The sequence below is a fragment of the Eptatretus burgeri genome, chromosome 5 (assembly GCF_056783735.1).
Source record: "Eptatretus burgeri isolate ZD-2024b chromosome 5, Ebu_testis_v1, whole genome shotgun sequence".
NCBI classification, from domain to species: Eukaryota; Metazoa; Chordata; class Myxini; order Myxiniformes; family Myxinidae; genus Eptatretus; species Eptatretus burgeri.
In genome coordinates this window covers 18,665,582-18,692,372 of record NC_140965.1, presented here as the reverse complement: position 1 = coordinate 18,692,372, position 26,791 = coordinate 18,665,582, and the positions used below count along the sequence as shown (strand labels likewise).

General features: G+C 44.9%; 1 protein-coding gene across 1 annotated transcript in view; it reads left to right on the top strand.

The window, feature by feature from the left end:
* Positions 1-26,791, top strand: part of LOC147025953 (pleckstrin homology domain-containing family A member 7-like) — a 192,201-nt gene that overhangs the window by 124,160 nt on the left and 41,250 nt on the right. Inside the window, exons 21-24 of the mRNA XM_085880883.1 lie at positions 740-949; positions 10,711-10,807; positions 22,276-22,379; positions 24,290-24,598. Of these exons, the coding sequence (XP_085737009.1) occupies positions 740-949; positions 10,711-10,807; positions 22,276-22,379; positions 24,290-24,598 (720 nt within the window). The remainder of the gene's footprint in view (positions 1-739; positions 950-10,710; positions 10,808-22,275; positions 22,380-24,289; positions 24,599-26,791) is intronic.

Here is a 26,791-nt window from a genome sequence, read left to right as displayed (position 1 = left end):
CGCCAACACCAGGCTATATATATATATATATATATATATATATATATATATATATATATATATATATATATATATATATATATATATATATATATATATATATATATCTATATATCTATATCCAAAGTGAGAGGGCATTTGCAGTTGAGCATTGATAACTTTTTATTTTTTTATTTTGAGATAAACCTCATTCACGGCAGTGGTGGAGTCGCTTTGGACGTGTGATCTTATATTGTGCCCATTGGTGCCCATTACCTTGGTGCCCATTGTGACAGCATGACTGACTTACTGCATGATACCTGGAGAGGCATTAAATGATCCTGCACAGTTGTTTCATTGTTTTCATGCAAAAGCGTGAAATTTTTATTTTTTTTAAGGAATACCATTAGCAATGTTTGGGGAACAAATTGTCTGTTCAAACATGATGTCAGGTTTCTGAGATTTTCAACTTAAAGTGAACACTGGGTCCTAACATGATGAATAACGGTTAATACTCATGAAGGATAAGCTCTTCTAGTTTGTGCAATAAAATCCATGATGATGCATCATCTCCTCCATAAGACCAAAGACCAAAGATATAAACAGAAGTTTCTCAGGTATTTTCCACGATTGTGAGGTATCAGATAATTCCCATGATAGCACAGTGTTGTGTACTCTCTTTAAATATGTTCTACTGTTTATATTGTGAAAAGCACACTATTTGGATGACACTCAATATTTCCTTTTGTTCGTCATACAGGAGGAAACAGCACCTCCACGACCACCCTTGCCCAACATTTATGACCTCGACTGTTCGCTTTCTCCAGCTTTGGGCATCGACGATGGAGAGCATTTGGTTCGCGATTCAATGGCTCGTCCCGCCACCGTTCGCGAGTTAAAAAGACAGTCAGGTGGCCGGCGTCGTGATCGAGATTATGGGGCATTGTCTGATGGAGACCTCGCAATCCAAGTAAGGAAATCCACTTGGTTTTGAGTCGTGTCTAGTGTAAAATGGTGTGAATTACAGATGTTAATATCAAGGCAGTTTAAAAAGGGGCTCTTGCAGTATTCATTCAGGGAAATGGAAGTGTGATGGAGATAGTCAATTCAGGGTTGTCAGTGGTTACTGAAGATTGTAATTATCAACTAATTAAGGGAAACGCATGCAGCCAGCATGGTGCTTCCCAGTTGTTCCGGCTTATTCACGTGTGGATATCTTGCTTCCAAAGCAAAGGAAACTTTCCAACTCGTGGCTTCTCTCTTTTGTCAGTAGTGTAGTGTCGTGGTAGAGGTGCGCCAAGGCAGACACGAGCGAGGGGATAGCACAACCCTGCTTTACTGCCACGTGGGATCGGGCGTGGGGAAAAACAGACAATTCCAATGAATATACAGTTCTCAATCCCTCTAAGGCGCCAAACACACACACACACACACACACACACACACACACACACACACACACACACACACACACACACACACACACACACACACACACACACACACACACACACACACACAAAACGGAGCTATTTCTGGTGGTCAGGCTGGACCGTGGTGTGGACACAACTGTCCCTGGATCGGCGTCGGACGAGCTGGCCTTGCTCTCGTCAGGGGGGCAGTAGAAACCGTGGTGCTGTCGACCTCCTGGTCTTGGCCCAAGTCTGCTCACAGCCGCCAGGGAACCAGTTCTGGCGCCAAGTTGCGAGCAGGAGAGGGAGGCAGGTCCGCCCGCCGTTCGACCCCGTACTCCGAGTCAGCAGAATCCCAGAGCCAACCAAGGTGAGGCACGAGGCTCAGCAAGGCTCCAAGACACGATCAAGAACACGATCGACTCAGCACAACAACAAGGACGCTCTCTGCCGCCACAGGGAACCACACCAAAAAAACACGATCTTTTGGTTGTAATCTTCTTCCTCTTCCTTTTCGACCCTGAACAGAACCTTTTTATCCTCCTGCCCTCGTCACCTCCAATCGAGCCGTTTATTGGCCCACCGCCGTCGCCTTCTGCCAATCGTGATCACGGGGCGGAGCCATCCGCTGCACTGTCCTGTGACGTCACGGCCAGTCTCCAGAGAAAAACCAAAAAGGGGTTTACGCAGACACACTTACCCTATCCCGTGTCCCTATCTAATTACGTGACAATTATCATTTCCCCCCTTGAAGAAATGAACATTTACTAGACAACTTTTCCCCACTGAATTGCTACTTATTACATCGAGATCCTGGTAAACTCGAACAGCATGGCATACCTAATTAAACATCCTAATTACCCTTTGAATGCATACCCCCCCTCAAACGTAACACTGCCCCCTCCTCTGATACCGCAGCTCCTGCAAAGTATATCACAGGCGCTACCGTACCAGCCTTAACACTTACTGACTCACACCTAATTAACCTAACGAAATAAAGTAGGAGGGGCAATGGGCAGCGAGTCGCAGCTAACTTCCCTATCCTGCTTAATGTCCTACCCCCTTATGGCCTTATCCTCGCCAAAACAATCATTCGTTTTTTTATTTTATTTTTTATTTTTTTATTTTATCACATGAGAGCACTGAGCGAAGTTGCACTCCATCCTCCGGATCATCGCTCTTGCCCAGCACTCTTCCAGTGATCTGGGGAGGGGAAACAAAAGGTTCCACAAAAACACAACACTTATACTTTACATTCCTACTCTAAAGCTTAACGACACTATTCACAGGATATTTACACTTGACCGCCTCCCCCAGTGGATGCTAATAGACCCAGCATTACCAAGCTGTTAGGGTTAGGGTTAGATGGGTTAGGGTTAGGTTAGGGAGCCAATTTTCAAATTTGCTTGCCCCAAAATTATGCGGACATCATGCCCTTGCTGCACCTGTCAAGTTGTGCGGGATCGAGTGGGACTCATACATCTTCACAACACTCACACCATGGTCATCATCACATTTCTAGGTCATAGTCCTCATTTTAATCATGCAGGCTGAATCCCGTCATGGCCGTGGGGTGGGTTACCACAAGATGATGGGGGCATCTCAGGTGCAACCATGCCCACAGGTAAGCTTTAGTCCAACCCAGACGTTTCTCCGCCCCGCTCCCTTTGATTCCCTCCCCCCTGGTAGCCATCAGCTCTAATCCCGTACAACACACTGGAAGGGGTCTCACTGGCTCCTCTGGCCTTCCTGGGTCGCCAAGGTCCTACCCGCCTTGGTCGCCCAACCAGACCCTCTCCCAGTTGCCTCCAGACACTGTCACCATTAGCCACGAGGTGGTGAATCTCCTTGAAGGGGGTCGCAATTCACGCTCACCGTGAGCTTCAGCAATCCCTGTGGACAAGCACATCATCCCCACCCACAAAACCCACATGACTCCTCCACCCCATCGGCCTTACATGTGACACCTGCATTTCTAACACTTCGCCGACCATGACCTTCCCTGTTACCACACCATGTCCAATAAAAAAATCAATGTGTGCACCATACATTTCACTTAACTTAAAACAACTCACACAGCACTTCTCACCCGATCCACGCACCAGCCATTGGACAGCCACTTGTGCCCGCTTTGTTACCAATTACCCACTGTCCCGATTGTCACTCTAAAACCCAGCAGAACTCACAAACCCGTGCCAATTTTCCCACAATTCATTTTTTTTTCCACCAAAGGAGGGCACTTCGCCACAATCTCAGCAGCCGAGCATGGCCGTATATGCTCAGCCCAATCTAGTCTCCCCGACCCCCGACAGTGATCTCCGGACCCGACCTATGAAAGGGCATCTCGGATAGACCTGGCGGCTCAGCAGGAGGATTCACCCTCTCCGAGTCTAAAAGTCTATTGGAGGGTCCCTCCATCGCCGGGTACCGGCAATATCGTTGCATGTGTCCTCTTCGCCCGCACCGGAAACAACCCCCCATAAAAGGCCCCCGTGAGTATCGGTGAAATGTCTCTTCCGGTTCCGGACCCCCTCGGCCATAATCGAATTGCTCTATTGGCTGGGCTGGACCCCGCCGCTTTGGCGCACTAACTACCGGATTACCCTTTATCAAACTCGACAGTTTCTGGCAAATTTCCTGAAACATTTGGGTAATGCCAATTTCTCCCAGCCCCCCTCCCTGATCCTGGATCTCCGCCTGTCGGATTGTCACCGATGGCCTCTCTGGAACCCGACCCGGCCGACTCCACGAGGCCAGCCTGGCCGCGCACTCGGCCGCTCGGTGAACGGTGGGTGGATCCTGTAACTCCACTCGCGCTCGGACCTCAGGGTCAGGAAGAGCAGCTAAAAATTTCTCTAGTGCCAGTCTGTCCCACGCCTCCACTGTAAGGTCCCGATACGCGATCCTGACTGATTGGTAAATGTCCTGTGCCAGCTCCTGCACTGTCTCACCCGGCTTTAATCTGCGGTGCTGGAGCTGGGCCCGCACCAGATCACAGTTTGCCGCGAACCCAAACTGACGGCTCAGCGTCTCGCAAATGTGGGAGCTGGTCAACATCCCCTCCGCGATCACGTTTAACACGTCTGCGGCTGGTCCCCACAACGTTGCCACCAAATTCCCTGTACGTTCCTGCTCATTCCACCCGTTTAGTCGGGAAATGCACTCAAATTGCGTCAGAAAAGCTTCAACGCTCCCTGACCCGTCGAAATTTACCAGGGGGATCACTTTTACGGTGGCCCGCTTCTCAGTTTCTCCCTTGTCCGAATCCAGCCCAGGGATCAAACACCCTTGTGGCTGCGTATCCAATTTCGGAGCCCACTGTGGCCAAAAATGTTTTGTGGTGAGGGTGTCATGGGTCAATTTTGCCTCCTGTTCCAAACGTTGAATGGACCGATTCACCTCTTCCCGCAGGATCTTCTGGGCCCGCACAACCTCCTCCAAGCCTCCGTCGCGAGTTTGTAGCTGCTCCTCAACCAACTCGGACACTCTACTTACAAAAGACGGCTCTACCAGGCCTTTATCCAAGACTTCATCTTGGCTCATAATTTTATCTTGTTCGTCCAAACGAGCCTCCAATCCTTTTACCTCCTCCGCCAAATTCATCCCTTGCTTCCTCAGCTCTCCCCACTCTTCAACTTGCAGCTGCATACGAGCATCCACACAGGCACGATGACGTTCCAGGCTTTCATCCACTTTATCAACCCGAATGTTCGTTGCATCAATTTTATCTACCAATTTTTTCCGTATATTTTCCCCCTCCAATGTAATTTCTACCTTTGTTTCCTCCAATCTATCCTCGAATTTACTTTGTATTTCTCCCAATTTAACATCCACACACTCCTGCATCTCAGTTTTCATTTTCTCCATCTTTTCCCCCAATTCATCCCTCATTAAATCAATCCGTGCACCCAACTGTACCCCCATTACCCCCAATTGATCTGTCATTTCTGCCCCCTGTGCCGTCATTTTTGCCATTTGTGCCGTCATTTCTGCCCTCTGTGCCGTCATGTCCCCTATTAAACATTCCAACAGTGTCTGGATCGTCATTGCACCGGTTTCCGGCACTGCCGGCCCCGTTACGGGCAATGAAGCACGGTCCACGCTCGGAATGGGGGAGGTTCCAACCCTACCCCCGTCTCTCCCCTCTTCCCCCGACTCGCTGCCAGACACGTGGCCTTCCTCCTCAAACATCTGCACATCCGCCATGGTGCAGAAGTCCCGTTTGCCGCCAATTAATTTAAATTTGAAAAATCCCGCCAAAATTTTCCGGCGCTCGCGCGCTTTTCTGTAGTAATTTTATATTCCAATTCGTGGCGAGATTTTAATCTTGGTATATTCTCCCGATACCAAATATAATTTAGAGGGGTTCGAACATCCCACTCCTGACACCAATGTGACGTCCACGGGACTTGAACAGTCCCGCCAACGTAGAATGAGCCGAAACGATGGAGGCGGTTTATTTATTTATAACCCAAACATGGCGGTTCTAATCGCTCTACCGCAAACGGGACGAGGAAGGTGGCACGAGTCACTTTTCACTGAGTTGATGATGTTTATTTGTTTTTCTAATTATTACCAGAAATAACAAGACTCGGCAAGAAGAGGGATCCGGGGCGATTCGACGGGATGGTGTGGGATCGGGCGTGGGGAAAAACGCAGACAATTCCAATGAATATACAGTTCTCAATCCCTCTAAGGCGCCAAAAACACATACACACACACACAAAACGTAGCTATTTCTGGTGGTCAGGCTGGACCGTGGTGTGGACGCAACTGTCCCTGGATCGGCGTCGGACGAGCTGGCCTTGCTCTCGTCAGGGGGGCAGGAGAAACCGTGGTGCTGTCGACCTCCTGGTCTTGGCCCAAGTCTGCTCACAGCCGCCAGGGAACCAGTTCTGGCGCCAAGTTGCGAGCAGGAGAGGGAGGCAGGTCCGCCCGCCGTTCGACCCCGTACTCAGAGTCAGCAGAACCCCAGAGCCAACCAAGGTGAGGCACGAGGCTCAGCAAGGCTCCAAGACACGATCAAGAACACGATCGACTCAGCACAACAACAAGGACGCTCTCTGCCGCCACAGGGAACCACACCAAAAAAACACGATCTTTTGGTTGTAATCTTCTTCGCCTTACTTTTCGACCCCGAACAGAACCTTTTTATCCTCCTGCCCTCGTCACCTCCAATCGGGCTGTTTATTGGCCCACCGCCGTCGCCTTCTGCCAATCGTGATCACGGGGCGGAGCCATCCGCTGCACTGTCCTGTGACGTCACGGCCAGTCTCCAGAGAATACCAAAAAGGGGTTTACGCAGACACACTTATCCTATCCCGTGTCCCTATCTAATTATGTGACAATTATCATTTCCCCCCTTGAAGAAATGAACATTTACTAGAGAACTCTTCACCACTGAATTGCTACTTATTACATCGAGATCCTGGTAAACTCGAACAGCATGGCATACCTAATTAAACATCCTAATTACCCTTTGAATGCATACCCCCCCTCAAACGTAACAATATATATATATATATATATATATATAAATATATATATATATATATATATATATATATATATATATATATATATATATATATATATATATATATATCTATCTCTCTCTCTCTCTCTCTCTCTTTCTCTTTTTCTCTCTCTCTCTCTCTGTCTCTCTCTCTCTCTCTCTCTCTCTCTCTCTCTCTCTCTACCTCTCTCTACCTCTCTCTACCTCTCTCTACCTCTCTCTACCTCTCTCTACCTCTCTCTACCTCTCTCTACCTCTCTCTACCTCTCTCTACCTCTCTCTACCTCTCTCTACCTCTCTCTACCTCTCTCTACCTCTCTCTACCTCTCTCTACCTCTCTCTACCTCTCTCTACCTCTCTCTACCTCTCTCTACCTCTCTCTACCTCTCTCTCACTCTCTCTCACTCTCTCTCACTCTCTCTCACTCTCTCTCACTCTCTCTACCTCTCTCTCACTCTCTCTACCTCTCTCTACCTCTCTCTCACTCTCTCTACCTCTCTCTCACTCTCTCTTTCTGGGTATGGTAATTAGGATTGTGATGAGAACAGGCCTTGGTGTGAACGAGAAATGCTTTTCCCATCCTTGCTCCTCCATCTCGTGTAGTTTTGAGATCAAATTTATTTCCCTGAACTAAAAAGGAATTGATTTCAAAAATAACATTTCAGTCGTTGCAGCATTTAGAAATGCAGGTTGAATTTTAAGACGTAAAAACAAAAGTTTTGAGATTTTAATATTTATTTTGTCTGGCAATCTCCAGACAATTTGTTTTTTGTCAATTTTTTTTTTATGGCTGACCATCCAACCTCTTATACACTTCCCTGGACCTCCTTCAGGCCCCCCGAACAAACGGACGCCAACGTTGTCAGACGGAATGAAAACCCGTCATTCTTGTTACAAAAACAGCTAAAATTGATGAAAAAGCGGCCAAAATTGAAACCAACACAGTAATTACGGTCGAAATAGCAAATATAACCGAAACCAACACGTTTATTCCACACGCAAGAACGGTCGTGACTGAAACAAGAACGGTCAATCCCGAAATAGATTGGTGGGGAACGGAAGCAACATCGGTTATTTCCGTCGCGAAACGGCGGAGACCGAAGCGAAAGCGATTAATTCCGGTTACCATAACGTGGGAAACATGGCGGCTTGAAAAGTTCTTGAAGTTATGGTAAGTTAACTTTAACGTAGTCTGCCTTGAATATATCATGTCTGTTAATGAAAACCCGATTGTTTTCCAATAAATTGTTTGTTGCAAATTCCAATAAAATAACAAAGTTAATATGAAGTAAAAACTGTAAAAAGATCCCATACACGATCCCCGATGTTGAACTGGGCATACACAACTAGCGATCCTTCACTCGGGGGCTCGAAATACAGGCAAACCAAACATTATCATCACAACAAAATTCGGTTTAATAAATCGTTAAAACTACATCAGGTAGTACCCACTATATATTATCTATATTACATTTATGTTCGAGGCACAAGGACTAAAAATTTACATACCGTAACAGGTCGTTCTACTGCATCCGCCATCTTGTTCGCACTGCAGTAACTGGAATGAACCGCTTTTGTTTCGCTCTCGGACATTTCGCGATGGAAATAACCAATGTTGCTTCCGTTCCCCACCGTTCTATTTCTGGATTGACCGTTCTTGTGTCCGTCACGACTGTTCTTGTGTGTAGAATAAACTTGTTGTTTTCGGTTATATCTGCTATTTCGACCGTAATTACTGTCTTGGTTTCAATTTCGGCCGCTTTGTCATCAATTTTAGCTGTTTTTGTAACAAGAATGACGGGTTTTCATTCCGTCTGACAACGTTGGCGTCCGTTTGTTAGGGGGGCCTGTCCTTGTACTACAACAATCAGTGCTCTCAAATTTTGTTTCTGTCCCTCCTCTTGATCACTTTATTTGTTACACTTTTTGTGTAGAGTCAAGGCATGTGGAAGAGTTAGTACATTGAATGGATCAGGATGTGACGGGGAAAAAGGAACAGGAGGGGGGGGGGGGGGGGGGGTGGAGTTGAAGGACAAGATAGAGGGAGTGTTGGACAAACAATTGGTGTGGAGAGGAATGGGGAGTGGGAAAGCATGCATGGGTGGACAAGATGGATACAGAAGGAAAATCTCATGAGGACAAAAAACTCAAAACCAGGAAGGAGTAGGGATTGGGGTGGGAAGAGGGAGAGGGTGGTTAACGAGGGTAGAAAAGATAATGGTTTTGGATTGGGGATGATCTGAGATGGTGGTGAACAGGTGGCTTGAAGACTTGGAGGGAGGAATGAGATTGAAGTGAATGTGGGAGTTGGTCCTTCAGGTGGGGGAAAAGGCCTTGTTGGTGGACAGGAGTTCAGGTGTGTCAAGAGAGGACTTTGTGTGACGGAGGATGCCCAGTAGGCAGCTGGTTTTGGAGGCCAACTTTGAAGTGTGGTTTTCCCAAGAAAGAGCATGGCTGATAGTGAGACCCAGGAGTTTGTGACTGAACTTCCTCAAGAGGATTGTTAGAAGAGTAGATAAGAGGGTTTGCCAGATGGTCCTTTCAGAGAGAGATGGTGAGAATGTGACATTTGTCAGGATTAAAGACATTTTCCAAGTGGTTGATTAATTTGTGATTTTGTGAAGGTCTGAAGAGAGTGAAGAGGCTGCAGCCTGTGTGTTTGAAGGAGGAGGAGCATCATGGCAGAAGGTTGAGTTGTCAGCAAATACACAAAGGATTCTCCAGAGTCAGAGAGATCATTAATGAATATCAAGAATAGGACTGGGTCCAGAACACTGGGGTCGAGGTTTCGATCCTTTCAGCCCAGAACCTCTCAAAACAGCGGATCCACAACCCCGGTCGCAGGTCCACATCAGTACATTACTCAACATCAATGGACCCACAACCTCAAAGTTGGAAATAAGATTGAGAATGAAACACAGAATTGTAGCATTCCGCCTTCTCGTGAGCTGAATCAGCTGTTGTGCCATTTGAAGTGAGGGAAGGGATTGAAAAGGCAGGAAGGACACCATTTTTGAAAATGAGAAGCAGGACAACTGATTAACCTCTGACTTTACGAGAAGGCCAAGGCTATATGAAAAAACGAATTCAGCAAATATTGACCACAAGATATGATTTATCACGGAAAGTTTTCGATGAGAATACACAAATAGCAGACAGGGACGAAAATTATAACATAAAAACACGACGCATCCGGTTCAGAAAACTGAACTTCGATTCAAGAGGAAGGAGGCGCTGTGGAACTTACCTACACGCTTCTACTCGTCACGCTTTCTGTGTTGCCCTCCCTTACCTCCATACCTCCTCCTCCTTCCTCTGTGGTGCCTCTCTTTGGAATAGCCTCCTTAGCAGTGTGTTCCTGACTTCTTTAAATTTTCAACAATTCAAGTCATGAATCAATCGTCTCGACTCCACATTGTAGATCTCATTTAATTATTACATTTCCTGTTTTTTTTGTTGTTTTTTTTAACCAAGGGGGCTCTTTTTTGGACTTGACCCTTCCTGTGTGGTGTTCTATCAACGCATATCAATTTTGTGGTCATCTTTGCGAACACAAATGTACATGTTAGTATTATGTACGTGTTCATAGACAATGCATGAAAAACCAGACTGCACAAAGCGCCGCCGTTTGACAACCTGACCAGAGTTTGTTTTCAAAGGACACAATTCCACATCGTTCCAAATCAGATATTTACCAAGTTTTCGAGAATTACTTTCTACATAAGTCCATACTCATGATACCCAAGCTCCTTCATGAATTTATACTTTGTGCTCATTACCCCCCACATGATATTCCTCCCATAGACCATCGAGCTACGTCCTTCACGGAGTGAGTCAGAATTGATTGACCTTCCAGACCTTCGTTTCAACACCAGAAGCCAATCGGTGCGGCATGGTACAGGTAGGTCCATAAGAGTAACACATCATTAGGTACAGTACAGATAATGAAAAAAAATGTTTCAAGTACAGAAGAAGGGTCAGACCCATAGTCATTCAGGTTGACCTACTTTAACAAAGGAAAGGAATAGGGGTTAACTCCATTGAGTGGACGAGCATCACATTTGGACCAGCTGATGCAGTCAGATTATCCCACCCTGATGGCCGTTAATGAGCCATCTGGGATTTTACCGACAGTCCAATATCAGCAAGTCCATTGTTATTGGCATATCATCAAGAGGTGCGAGTTGTACAACTTGTACTCCCTCACAGGATGGCCTGCCAGCTCATCTTAGGGGGGAATCCATCCACACTGATGATGGTCTGGGAACCAGAAATGCATACATGTACTGATTCCTTTGTCCAGGGGTTGGGCTGGATATTTTTCCAATAAAATGCTTCTGAAGCTGATGTATGCTGATGGATGCTGCGGTTAGTAGCGTAGCAGCTCACGTACTTTATGGTGCAGGGTCCGCAAATATTTTTGATCGTGGGCCAGAAACAAAATTCCCTTGCACATCCTGGGCCCATACAATCAAGGACATTTTAAACAAATATAATCTACATTCTGTGGACACCATCCCTTAAAAATGTTCTTGCATCAAAGTTCATCTATTTGTCCCCCATCCCCACTGACATTCTACTCTCATGCCTGGTGTTAACTTAATGGTTAGGGTGGTGGGCTTGGGATCCTAGAATCCTGAATTCAAATCCTGCTCGGCTGTTGAATTTATACCAGGTAGGGTTGACTCTGCCTGTCATCTTTCCGAGGTCGGCAAAATGAGTGCCAGCATGCTGGTATCCTGTGTCGGAGTGGCGACCCATCCAGGATTGTGCCCAATAGCCCAGGAGACTGCTAAGGCAGCACCAATACTCTGCACAGAGTATGGTCCCAATGGATGGATGGATTCTTCTCTCAGGTTGGTTAGCATAAGTATCACAGTAACAACTGAGTAAAATTGCAGACAACAGTACTCTGCAGTCAACACGCCACCTCACCTTCTGGCCTACATGGGGAGATCAAGAGACGCAGATGCACGTCTGTCCTTCGTGATTAGATGAGCACTGAGGAACACGGCTGTGGGTGGGGGAGATGGGGAGGAGGTAGGTGGAGTGGAGTATGTGTTTGTCAAAAATATTTGAAATAATTGCAGCGCAACACTGTTTCATCAAGTGATTTCTATGGCAATTCACCAAGGTCACAGAGAACTTTGAGGTATAGAACTGTGACTACCTTCCATTGTGATAAGATGGGTGGCAGAGTATTTGCGCAGCAAAAAATTTTGAAAATTATGGGCGCAATACTACGACATCAAATGATGCCTATAGCAGCTGCAATACTGTGCATCATATGAAGCCAACATCAGGGTAAACATCCTCCAGAAATTGGCTGGCACCAGCTGGGGATCAAGTTCACACACTCTTTGCACTGCCAGTCTTGCTCTTGTGTACTCTGCAGCAGAATATTGTTCTTCTTGTTGGGTAGAGTGCACCCACACAAAACACTTGGACACTGTCCTGAAAACACAGATTTGGATAATCAGTGGTACACTGAAATCAACACTCGTGTAGTGGCTCCCAGTCCTGTTTAACATCCCAGCCTTGATGTGCGTCGGAAGGAAAGAATGCTGAGAGAGTTTGATCGCATCAAAGCCAACCCAGAGCTTCCAACCCATGAAGACCTGCAGAATCTACCAAATATGTGACTCAAGTAATGGAAACCTTTCTGGGGCTCTGCAAATGTTTTGAGTGATGCGGGTTTAACACAAAGGACAGGTGGCACAATCTCTGGACAGACAACGACAATGCTAACAAAGAACTGGTGGGTGATCTCACAGAGATCTCCAGGTTTCCACCTCCCTCAGAAACAGTGGTCTGTGCTTAACAGGATCCATACTCTCCATGCAACGACATCACACCACCTCCACAAATGTAATTTCAAAGACGGCCCAGCATGTGGCTGTGGTACCCGGATCAGACTATTCATCACATTGTGAACGAGTATCACCGACGGAAATTTGATGAAGGATTTCGGGCAATCTAGCTAACAGACAGTGCTGTGACTTGGCTGTCCAACTCGGACTTAGATCTGTGAGCTGCAATCTTTTATATGCAATAGTAGAATGGAATTTGAAGCCAATACCTGCGAAAGGGTTTATAAGAAAGTTCAAAATTTCGATAAATGGAGCTTCACAGAGCAGCATGTTTAGGAAACAGTCAGTACAAAGGGCTTGTTTCACTAAATGTGAGCTGGGTATCTTTCTAAAGCCGCTGTCACACCTTGACGATTTCGCCAGCGTATGCCGACGTAAGAAAAATTTGTCTAAAACGCTGGCACACGTCGAATACGTTATGGGTAAGTTTTGTATACGTTAAGAGCACGCTGAAGCACGCTGGCATACGTCGTAGTACGCTGAGCTCGTCGACAAATTATAACATGTTCAAAATTTTTCGACGTATGCCAGCGTGTGACTCACAGGTTCAGCATACGCTGGCCATAAGTTGTAGGCACGTTACGCGATCGTTGACACACGTCGACACACGTTACTTGTAAGTTACTGCTAAGTCGAAACACGTCGAGGTAATGTTTAGCGTCAGTGTTCCAGACTCCATGTTTTTTTTTTTTCTTCGGTATGACGGTGATGTTGACACTTCGATTTCTAGTGCGGTTATAATTTAATATAACTAATAGGCTGCCGCTCAACGATTTAAATCATAACCGCACTAGAAATCGAAGTGCCAACATCACCGTCATGCCGAAGAAAAAAACAAAAAAAACCCCCAAAAAAACCATGGAGTCTGGATAACTGACGGGTTCCTCCTGTGAAGCCCATTTGTATATACCAGTTCCCCTAAACGCTGCCAATAAGCCATTATACGGTAGCTGGAAGTGACTAACACATTCAGTAAATTCTGTGGTCATCCAGAAGATGTCAAATACGTCTACATACGTCGATTTGCATTGGAGATACGTTACACATAGGTTCAAAGCACGTTACTCATAGGTTAGAAATAAGTTTCGGGTACGCTAGACATTACCTCGACGTGTTTCGACTTATGAGTAACTTACAAGTAACGTGTGTCGACGTGTGTCAACGATCGCATAACGTGCCTACAACTTCTGGCCAGCGTATGCTGTACGTGTGTCATACGCTGGCATACGTCGACAAATTTTCAGCATGCTGAAAATTTCTCGACGTACTCGGCGTACTACGACGTATACCAGTGTGCTTCAGCATGATCTTAACGTATACAAAACTTACACACAACGTATTCGACGTGTGCCAGCGTATTCGGCAAATTTTTCATACGTTGGCATACGCTGGCTAAAACGTCAAGGTGTGACAGGGCCTTCAGTTTGACATCGTAGGAACCAAGGCCTTCAACGTCATTGGAATCTCCCGCGATGAAGCTTAATTCCCCAAATTTTGCTTCTGTATCCATTCTATCCACCCCGTGCATTCTCCCTCATTCTTACCTGTGCTTCCTTGTTGTCCATCTGTATATTTTGTCCCTCAGCTCTGTTGGCATCCACCCCTTTCTGTTGTACCTTTTGTGATGTGTCCTGATCTGTTGTATTTTCTAGTTCTTTCACGAGCCTTGACTGCATACAAAAAAGAATTGTGAATTGAATGCAGAGATTAATAAATTCATGGTCTCCTGCAGCATTAGATATTTTTATTCATTCGAATCTCCGGCCTTGGCATCGCTGTCTCCACAAGCTAGGACGGCGCTTTCACACTTATTATTTCCTCGTTGGTGGCACAGACAGACGGTGCATCGAGCTGTGCTTCAATCAAGTTTGGCTTGGAGGTTTTGGGAAAAATTGAAGTTCAACCACTTTTGAAATTGGCTTCAAATAACGAAGCATATTTTATGCTGAATTATGGACACGGAAGTATAGTCCTGCACTGTATTTGCGAAGTGTGCAGCTTGCTACTCACTACAGCGTGGTTGCCAACAGTATGCATATGGCACGTGCATTTCTTGTGTGATCTGGTATAGGGATACCTCTCTTAACGCTGCCCTGCAGAATGCTGATTCGTTGTAAAGCATGTTGTCCTGGAGAAAATTTTTACGAAACAAATAAAATGAAGAAAATCCAGAAGATGCAGCACTCCCCAAGTGAATGCACCCGACACCATTGATTGTACTGAAGCCAATCTAAGCCAATCAGCTGTTTACTCCACTGTCGCGTCTCTCTCTCTCTCTCTCTCTCTCTCTCTCTCTCTCTCTCTCTCTCTCTCTCTGTGTCTCTGTCTGTCTGTCTGTCTGTCTGTCTGTCTGTCTGTCTCTCTCTCTCTCTCTCTCTCTCTCTCTCTCTCTCTCTCTGTGTCTCTGTCTGTCTGTCTGTCTGTCTCTGTCTGTCTGTCTCTCTCTCTCTCTCTCTCTCTCTCTCTCTCTGTGTCTCTGTCTGTCTGTCTGTGTCTCTCTCTCTCTCGCCCCGTCTCTCTCTCTCTCGCCCCGTCTCTCTCTCTCTCTCTCTCTCGCTCTCGCTCTCGCTCTCGCTCTCGCTCTCGCTCTCGCTCTCGCTCTCGCTCTCGCTCTCGCTCTCGCTCTCGCTCTCGCTCTCGCTCTCTCTCTTTCTTTCTGCCTTCCATTTCTGTATTTTCCTTGTTTTGTGAGAATTTTACTCCCATAATGTCTGCAAAGAGGCATGCAAGTGTTAGTGCTGGAAACCTATTAGAAGTGTCAAGGAAAAGCATCACTGGATGTGATAGTTAAAGTGTTAAGGCAGATTGAGGCGGGCAAGTGTCAGGTGGAAGTGGGTCGTGCATTATACTTGGCTATGTCGACCATTAGAACAAATATAAAAAAACACAGACAAGATAAAAGCTTCTGCCCAGTCCACCACTTCGTTCATTGAAACAAAATCAACTCATTCAAGGAGATGGAGAGCCGGTTCAGCATGTGGGTGAAAGATCAGACTCGGCACCATGTACCTTGAAGCCAGCTAACCATCATGGAGAAGGTGAGGAGCATCCTCACCCACCTGCAATGACAGGAAGGCGAGGTATCAACGATGGAGACATTTGTGGCTAGTCTAGGTTGGTTCGACAAGTTTAAGCGCTGCAGTAACTTGGACACCGTCCGTATTGGTGGAAACGCTGCGAGCGCCGGCGACCAGGCATCTCTTGAATTCCCCAACACGCTTTAGGTAATCAAGCAGAGCAACTACCCTCCCCAACTTGTCTTCAAGCCTTTTTTGGAAGCACATGCCATCATGCACTTTCATGTCCCGAAAAAAGAGGCACACATCGGGTTCAAGTGATGGCAATACATACATACATATATATATATATATATATATATATATATATATATATATATATATATATATATATATATATATATATATATATGTGTTGTTATTCATCTTTCGGCTGCTCCCGTTAGGGGTCACCACAGCAGATCATCCGCATACTGATTTGGCATAGGTTTTATGCCGGATGCCCTTCCTGACGCAACCCTGGTCGCCTCTTACAACACAGGGATAAGGATTGGGTTTCACCATGATTCGAGGCTGCTCTACACCCTCTCATAGCATGGCCCAGTGCAGAGCTCCCGTCCTCAAGCGATCCTCCAACCCAAGCCTCCGAGTAGCCGGATTACAGGCGCACGCCACTACGCCCGGTATGTATGTGTGTATATGTATATATATATATATATATATATATATATATATATATATATATATATATATATATATATATATATATATATATATATATATATATATATATATATATATATATATATATATATATATATATATATATATATATATATATATATATATATATATACACGGTAGCTGTAAGTGAGTAACACATTCAGTAAATTCTGTGGTCGTCCGGAAGATATCAAATACATCTGCATACGTCGATTTGCATTGGAGATACGTTACACATAGGTTCAAAGCACGTTACTCATAGGTTAGAAATAAGTTTCGGGTACGCTAAACATTACCTCGACGTGTTTCGACTTATGAGTAACTTACAAGTAACGTGTGTCGACGTGTGTCAACGATCGCATAACGTGCCTACAACTTATGGCCAGCGTATGCTGTACGTGTGTCATACGCTGGCATACGTCGACAAATTTTCAGCATGCTGAAATTGTACTATGAAATATATATATATATATATATTTGTGTGTACATATGTTATGTTTTTGTTCATACAGTGTGTACTTAATGATGTTATTGTGATTAAACTATATTATTTTTATTTGTAAAACTATATGTTTACTATCTGTATTATTATTATTATTATTATTATTATTATTATTATTATTATTATTATTATTATTATTATTATTATTAGTGCCATTACCGATAACCAAAATGAAGCCCTCATACCGCTAATGCATCAGAAATAACGCTGTTGGGAACGCATCTCCATCTCTAACAATGGGACAATGACCCCTGTTAGCACATTTTGGATTAGCACTGTCTTTTCCAGGAATGCATCCTGAGTGATAAGCGAGGTATTACTGCACTGTAATTCCTCTAAAAAAGGCAAATATATTCATGCGTTATTTAGCACCTGGGCTCGGCTGAGAACAAGGCAACTTGCCGAGTTTGAGTTTGGGAACTTGGTTTGTGTACATCATGAGTGTAAACGGTTCACACATGCGGGAGACAGGAATAATGTGACATGTAGCGACACCTTAAGACATGCAACATGTCTTAAGGGATAACAAAAGGTTTCGTAACACACAAGATAACAAAAACGGAGAATCCTGGACGAATGAAAGCTTTATTAATGAATGAAATAAATCAATACCTGTGTAATACAGAGAAGTGAGTAAGATACCACATGCATTCAACCACTCACACAAAAATGGGGGGGGGGGGAGCATGGTTTTTAAGGATGAAGGGAGGGCAGGTCTCCAGTTTGGACAGCACAGGACAAGAACTAGGGGGGCATGAATAAAAGCTCACATCTTGACTCAACTCTGCTCGCAATCCCTTGCCACTAAACTGTCCCTCCCCACCACCAATTCAGTTTTGCAACAACCACTGAACTCTCCAGTAACCACCGCTGAATTTTTCAGTAACCATCCTGTCAGCATCCATGCGCAACCTTTTATCTTCTTCCCCACACCCGCACCCTCAAGCGTCCTTCGCCCATGGCCCGGCACTGGCCTATCACGTTGCACGCCACTCGCGTCGGTGCTACTTCACGCAGATGGGTGGTGCTCCTGGCACCACTCAAACCAATGTGGTACCACCTTTCAGGCTGACAATGACTTTGCACCCTCTGGCTCCTGGTGATGGCCAGTGCCATGCTAGACTTCTTGCAGGGTGTAAGGAAGGGGTTATCAGCCACACTTAGATCATGGCACATCAATTTGATTCCTCACCTTACCTTGCTAGGGCCTTGCCTAGTTTTACAAAAAGGGCACGTACGACTCACACTTCCCTATCTAGACTCTACTGTCAACTATATTGCATCCCATGGCATATGTAAAAACAGGAAAACTTCACTGTAATGGGTCACTGGTTGCAGAAAATGATCTAACCTATGCGAATACCTGGATCACACTGATAACATCCTATCTGGTGCGTTCCCCCTCCAATCTAACAATATTATATCTTTACATTAATTTAGTAGGCTCATGGAGCACCTTATGCATACATCACATTCAAAACAGACATTCATAGATCTTGGTACACTTCTCTTGGGGAACGGACAAGTACCGTAGTCTTAATCGCAAAGACTTATACTGTGAATTGAATCAACAGAGCATTGAAAGAAGTAGGCTAACTGCTCTGGATAGCACACTTCGATCAACATTCTGTGGATTCAGTAGAGTGAAGTATGTGAACCACAGTGGTTAATAGACTTTAATCAAAGGTCTTTTTTTTTTTGTATACCTTGTCGAGGCTCGTGTGAGAGCTAACACACAACGCACAGCAAGGGGGGCATGAGACAAGAGAGGAGGGAGTGGGATGGACAAAACAGTGGAGAACAGAGACATTAGGAGATTTGTGGAAGGGAGAGGTATGGGATGGGGAACATGGGGAATAGAAGATGGACATTACAGGGACTTTCAGGAAGGAAAGCAGGGAATTTGAACGAGGTGGAATTGGGTGGATTATCGGGGGTAGAAAAGATCGAGGATTTGGATGGGGGATGATAAGAGGTGGTGGTGAACAGCTGTTTTGAAAGCCTGGAGGGAAGAATGGGAATGAATAGAGTGAGGGAGTTTATTCCAAAGGCGGGAAAAAAGAGGAATGAAAGAGTGAAGGTGAGCAGTGATTCGTGATTTTGGTAGTTTTACCAGAAGGATGTTGGTGGCGGACCTTGAGTGCCCTGCGGAAATGTGGTGGGGACAAATTGCAGAGAGAGCAGGGGGGGGGGGCAAGCCTGGAGAGGAGATGGTAGAAGACAGAAAGACCACCGACCAACCTGCGGTGAATGAGTGAGAGGCCCAAAGACTCAGCCTCATTGCGGGAGATGCCAATGATCCGAAATGCCTTGGTTTCTACAGCGTGAAGTCGAGTAAGGTGGGAGGCAGGAGCACCAGCCCAGAGGGGAGAGCAGTACTCTGTCAGGCTGTGGATAAAAGCTTTATAAGTGGTCAGGAGCTCAGGTGGGCCGAGGAAGGACTTTGCACGACGGAGGATTCCCAGTCGACGACTGGCTTTGGAGGTGAGGTTTGAAATGTGGCTTTCTCAGGAAAGGTCATGGCAGATAGTGAGACCCAGAAGCTTGAAATAAAGGACTTCTTCCAGAGGATTGTTGAGAAAGTGGATGGGGGGTTTTCTAAACAGTCCTTTTGAAGAGACATAGTGAGAGTGTGAGATTTGTCCGGATTGAAAGACATGTTCCACGTGTTGGACCAGTTTGTGATTTTATCCAGATCTGTAGTGAGCGAAGAAGCTGTGCTTGCCGGTCTGAGGAATGACCGATGGTACGGCAGAGGGTAGAGTCATCAGCAAAGAGATATGGAGGATTTTCCAGAGAGTCGGAGAGTTCATTGATGAAAATCAGAAAAAGAACAGGGCCCAGAACGCTACCTTGAGGAACTCCAGCCTGGACAGGAAGGGGGGATGAAGAACTCCATTTTGGGCCACACGTTGACTGCGACAGGAGAGGAAGTCTGCGAGCCATGAGTGGAGATGGCCTTGGCTACCATGGGAAGAGAGTTTGTTGAGTAGGGCAGGGTGCCAGACTGTGTCAAAAGCACGTGATATGTCCAGGGATACGGCTCGGATTTCCTGTCTGGCATGGAGGACCTCCATCCATTGTTGGGAGAGCAGATCTAGCATATCCAGGGTAGAGTGACCTGGTCTGAAACCAAATTGATGATCGGAAATCAAGCCATTGGAGAAGAGGAAGGATTTAATGTCTGAAGTGATGATGGATTACATAACCTTGCTGATGATTGGGAGAAGGCTGATTGGTGTGTAGTTGCAGGGATCTGTTTTTGTGCAGGGCAGTGATGTTTGCTGATTTCCAAGGAGATGGCAGATGGATGACCTTGAGCAAATGAGAGGGTGAATAGAACAGAGAGAGGGTGAGCAAGAGCAGAAGAGAAGGCTTTGAGGACACATGGGCTGATGCCGTCTGGACCGGTTGCAGAATCTGAGTCGAGGTTTGACAGCAAGCTCTCCACCTTGTCAGGAGAAAAGGACACAGAGTCCAGGGACAGTTGGGTGCGACTGGGTAAGGTGGGTAGAGAAATGATGAGTTTTGGACACAATATTTAACTGCAAACACTGAGTTTAGGCAATCAGCCTTTTCACGTGCGGTATCAGCAGTGCGGCCATTTGAGGTAAGGGAGGGGATGGAGGGGGAACATACACCAGAAACAGATTTTATTAGACGTCACCAGGATTTTGAGGAGGGAGAGAGGTTTGAGAGTTCAGACTTGAGATTAGAAAGATGTTATTTTCTGGCTCTCCTGAGGGTAGATACACACTAGGGTGTTCCACTTTTGCAAAAGTAGTTGCTGGAATGAAGCACTATGTGCCTATCGATTCCACAAGTGAAGTTAGGTGATCGACCAAAGTTTGAAAATTTTCCCACCTTTTTTGACCACGGGCCGGCATTTTGAAATTTCAGGAAAAATCCATATTTTTGGAAATAATATTGATTTTTGAATATTTTTAAAAATATATTTCTCTGTGTTTAGATGGCCGAATGCACTTCAGTAGGCACCAGCATGATAGTAAGTACCCGTAAATATTATTCACAACTTGTCCCAACATTTTGAGAAGGGGTTGCCATTTTGGAATTTCACTGAAAATCCCATATTTTGACAATTATTGCACAGCACATTGTTGGGCATTTTCAGAATATCAGTAGTAGCGTTTTCATAAAGACATTATTAATGACAAATGAGAGCATGATCAATTAATTTTGAGAACAAACAAATATGTTTGATGCAACATGGTTTTCATATATGACAACAGAACAATCTAGCAAACAAGCAACCACACAGATATCTTATTGAGAACATAGCGTTTGTTTTGTATAGTCTGGGTAAAGCTTCCTGTGCTCTTCCACGCACTGTAGCAATGCTTAACGTTGTTTCTCATCATTGCACATATGAATAAAGTCAGACACTAGCTTAATTCCTCTTTCAGCAAGATCATTTACGACACGCAAAGAATTAGCACTTTCGCAAAATTTCCTGTAACTAGCGAACTTGTCCCACATAGCCAAAGGGGCCCTGACCATTGATCAGTCAAGGTTTATCTGCAAGTACACAAAGAATAAAAAATATTTAAATTTCATTAGATATACACAAAATATACGATTTTCACTGAATTTCCAAAATGGCAACCCCTTCTCAAAATGTCGGGACAAGTTTGTGAATAATATTTACGGCACTTACTATCATAATGGTGCCTACTGAAGTGCATTCGGCCATCTAAACACAGAGAAATATATTTTAAAAAATATTCAAAAATCAATATTATTTCCAAAAATTTGAATTTTTCCTGAAATTTCAAAATGCCAGCCAGCGGAAAAAAAAAAAGGCGGGAAAATTTTCAAACTTTGGTCGATCACCTAACTTCACTAGTGGAATCGATAGGAACATAGCTTCATTCCAGCAACTACTTTTGCAAAAGTGGAACACCCAAATACACACTTGTTCCGAGCACACTTGCTCTTGTAGATACACACTTGCTCTTGATTACATTCATCATATTTTTACATTAAATAAAAGGACATGGGAAGACTGGAGAAAAACTTGCAGTGTATCGGATTTGAACCTGAGTTCCCCACTTCATGAGCCATGAGTTCAAATGGTAACACATGAAGATCAATCTCACCATTGATTGTCGTTCTTCACTCCATTTCCAATGTTGCACTTACAAACTACAGTATTGTTCACAAGATTCAGGAAAACACTGTTTATGGATAGTCATAGATGAAGTGTAACAATAAAATAATGATTTGATTTTGTTTCTAGGGTTTTCTTCACACTCAGCAGAGTTGCCATTTCGTCATAAGGCTGCGACGGTTCCATCATACGCCACACTCCGTCACAGCCATGTCGATTTGAGAGATTCCAGAGTGAGTATCCTATTGCATTTTCGCCTTCCTCGTCTTATGTTTGTACCTGTCTTGATTTTTTTGGGGGGGTTACATGATCGAGGCTCGTGGAAGAGCTAGGGCAGAATGGAAGGGAACAAAATGGAAAGGGGGAAGCATCAACAGCAGAGTAGGAGTGAGAGTGAGATCAAGGGGAGGGGGAGAAGGATACATGGGGGTGAACAAGTGCACAAGAGCTGAATGAAACGGAAATATGAGGAAGAGGAAAGCGGGGATGAAACAGAAAAGGAACAAACTAACCGACAACCACCAAACGAAAATAAGTGAGGGAGAGGGGGGAATCACAATAACCCAGAAAAGGGAGTGCTTGGGAATGTGGTCATTTGGGGGTCGAAGTGATCATGAGTATGGATGAGGAATCACCTGAGGTTGTGGTGAGCAGCTGTTTTAATGCCTGGAGAGAAGAATGGGACTGAACGGATAGAGGAAGTTGATTCTACAGGAGAGAGGAAAGAGGAACAAATGAGAGGAGGTGAGTAGTGAGCCTGGATTTTTGAGAGTTTAACAATAAGAGGGTTATTAGCAGACCATGTGCATCCTGTAGACACCTGAGTGGGACAGAGCCAAGAGAAGGAAGAGGGTGCAAGACCATAAAGGAGGCGATAGAATACAGAGGCCACCGACTTGTCTGCAACATGAAAATAACAGGCCCGGACACTCAGCTTTGTCTTGGGAGATCCCAATGACTTTGAGGGTCTCACTTTCTACGGCATGAAGAGGGCAAGGTGTGATGCAAGGGTGTCAGTCTAAAGGACAGAGCAGCACTCCAAGGTGCGAATGAAGGACTTGTAGGTTGTCAAAAGTTCAGATTAGCCAAGGAAAGACCTTGTTCAATGAAGGATGCCCAGTTCCCGGCTGGTTTTGAAGGACATCTTGGAAATACGATCGACCCAAGAAAGAGCATGGCTGATGGTGTGTGAGACTGAGACAGAGACTGAGACCATGGGATTTGTTGGGGTTGAAAAACATATTCCAAGTGTTGGACCAGCTCCTGATTCTATCAAGGTATGCAGAGAGGGAAGAAGCTCATGCTGCCTGTTTGAAGGATGAGAAATTATATGGCAGAGCTTGGAGTTTGCCATAAGCAGAGAATTTGGAGATCAAGACAGGATACCAAACTGTATCAAGTGCTTGAGATACAGTATGTCTAGAAAGATGGTGCTGATCTCATGTCTGACATTGAGGGCCTCCATCCATTGTTGGGAGATTAGAAGGAGCATGCCCAAAGTAGAATGACCGGTTCTGAAACCAAAGTGGTACGAGATCAGGCCGTTTGAGAAAAAGACCACTCACTCCTCAATCCTTCCTTCTTGATCCTTGTTTCTTTCTTTTTCCTTGCATTCAGGTTTATTTATCACTGGATTCATGTTCTTCATTTTTCTTTGTGCTTTGATACAACTGGTATCTATTCTGCATTATTCTGATCCATGATCTTTATTGCCCCCATTATCCTTTCCGAACCCAACCATCTTCTCTTTTCCTGTTCGTTCATTCCCTTGAAGTTTGTCCCACTTTCAGTTCGACCTTGCTCTTCCATGAGCCTCGCTCTTGTAAAGAAAAAAGTTTTCCCTCACTTTCATTTTGCTTTATGAGAGTACAATGGTATGTGTGCCTATCCCCAAAAGCTTGGGGGGGGGGTGGGACTCGAGTATAATGTTGAGGAAAAGTACATGGGAGAATACAAAGCAAACTATGATTCTTGTGTAATACAAAAGAACACATTTGGTGGATTGTACTCTCCCAATCATCATGGTTGCTGAAAATGTTATCTTTTGTTTTATTATGTAACCCTTTTACATACCTCATGCTTTTCTTAAGTTATAATTTCTTGAGATACTAATATGTATTTTTTCTTCGATGGACGTCTGCAGTCGGAGCAGCAACTCAGTGCACTTGAGCGTCTTTACACTGCAGTCCTGCCTCATCATAGTGCAGAAGAACAGCTGAAGCAGATGAAGGAGCGGCAGCGCTCACTCAAACGGCAACGTAAACGCAGCCTTGGCACTGCTTCAGCATCCCAAAGTCCAGTTACCAGAGCTCATGATCTTCCTCCATTGCCGAAACCGAACTCTAACACGCTTGCCTCACGCCTTCCACCTGTTCCAAATCATCACCATGATGCACCTGTACAGCAACCTTCATACCATAATCTGCCGCCACGACCCACTGACCCTGGTGAGGTATGTCATCATGCAATTAGTGCCACATAGTACAGCAGCACATGTTCGGACACTCTCCAACTGCAAAGGCAGGCTGCATTATAACAGAAGTGTTTTAGTGGTTGTTGTGCTTTTTTAAAGTGTATAAAAAATATTTTTGGTGACCAAAGGAGAGATGCATCTCTCTGATAACCACTGTCTGGCATGGTCTCTCTCTCTCTCTCTCTCTCTCTCTCTCTCTCTCTCTCTCTCTCTCTCTCTCTCTCACCCACTCTCTTTCTTTCTCTCTCTCTCTCTCTCTCTCTCTCTCTCTCACCCACTCTCTTTCTTTCTCTCTCTCTCTCTCTCTCTCTCTCTCTCTCTCTGACAAGGTCTCTTTTATGCACTTCACCGACATGGTTTCTGATGTGGATTTTTTAAAACCCACCTCGTTGTGATCGTTGTCCTCCTGAAGGATTCTAACTGGCCGATTGTGGAATCCTATTTGACTTCAGACAGAGTTTAACGTTTGTCCGATTTGATTATAAAATCCTACAAAAACCCTATCGACACTGATAAAACTGATGTCCACACAAGTCCTTCCTTGTGAAACAATTTATTTTCTAATTATCCACCATACACTTCTCACCCTTGTACAATGAACTTAAGAATCCCCATTTGATTGCAAATATTATTTGGTTCTATTTCATTTATTCTTACTTTAGTTAACAGTTAGACCAACCCGATTCAATTAACTTCTACATTACATCAGAGAGTTTTATTCTAACTTGGTACTTGGTCAGTTCCAAGGAGTACAAGCCACTGAGAAACTATACTTCCTCACGTGCTTGCACTGAGAACAATGTGCCTTTCAAAACATTTTATACTTCCATGAGAGAGAGGTTGGGGGATATTCACCCAGACTGTAGACGTGTCTTTTAGACAAAAAGCCACTTCGTACATTTTCTAAGCAAAGGTTCATTTATCAGCTCGGTCACTCTGCTCCAGAACAACACATTTCTTATCATTTAGGGCAAAAGTCTTTTGGCCAGAAATGACAGCCAATTCAATTTGCAGCATAAAAGTTACATTTCTGAAACTCCATTTGTTACAATTTAAAATACATTAATATAAATTTTTCCCCCACAGTCTCCATTGTGTAACCTGCCGACACGGTCATTCTCTCCCTCCGACAACACTGTCTCTTCTCTCCCCCTGACGACACTTCCTCTCTCTCTCTCTCTCTCTCTCTCTCTCTCTCTCTCTCTCTCTCTCTCTCTCTCTCTCTCTCTCTCTCTCTCTCTCTCTCTCTCTCTCTCTCTCTCTCTCTCTCTCTCTCTCTCTCTCTCTCTCTCTCTCTCTCTCTCTCTCTCTCTCTCTCTCTCTCTCTCTCTCTCTCTCTCTCTCTCTCTCTCTCTCTCTCTCTCTCTCTCTCTCTCTCTCTCTCTCTCTCTCTCTCTCTCTCTCTCTCTCTCTCTCTCTCTCTCTCTCTCTCTCTCTCTCTCTCTCTCTCTCTCTCTCTCTCTCTCTCTCTCTCTCTCTCTCTCTCTCTCTCTCTCTCTCTCTCTCTCTCTCTCTCTCTCTCTCTCTCTCTCTCTCTCTCTCTCTCTCTCTCTCTTTTTTTTTTCTCTTTCTCTCCACCCCCATACACCCACAACCAACACTGTCTCCTCCTCACCAACATTCCCTATAAGTGATTAAAAGCTATCAGATTGGCACCTACTGTATGTCTTACCTGTACTGCTAACAGGAGAATCCAATATGTAGGTTAAAGGTCATATTTTAAGGCAAATTGAAAATATTAGCAAGTTGTCTGTGTCCACATGGCATTCTAAATGGGGTGGGGATGGAGGAGGCAAAAATGCAAATGGAAAATGGTGCGAGCCAATAAGAAAGCGGCACATGAGGGTCAGGGTGCTGCAGTAACATTCACTCCCAAAAGCCACACCCCGTCCAGGAGAAATATGAGCCAGGGATTTCCAGACATCTGGGCTTCTTTGTGTACGAGTTGAGCTGCGCCACCCAAATGAACTTCCACAAGGGCAAATCACTGCGAGACAGGCAGCCTCATGCTGTGACTGGGAAGGGGGATGGGTAGCGCAAGTTCCCTTGACGCAGCGGCCAGACAAACCAATTTACATGATCTTTTCATGCTATCTCTACTTCTAATTTATCTACTTGAGATGTATCAGAGAGCTCAACATTTGCCTCGTGACACGTCAGGGCACTTAGTAT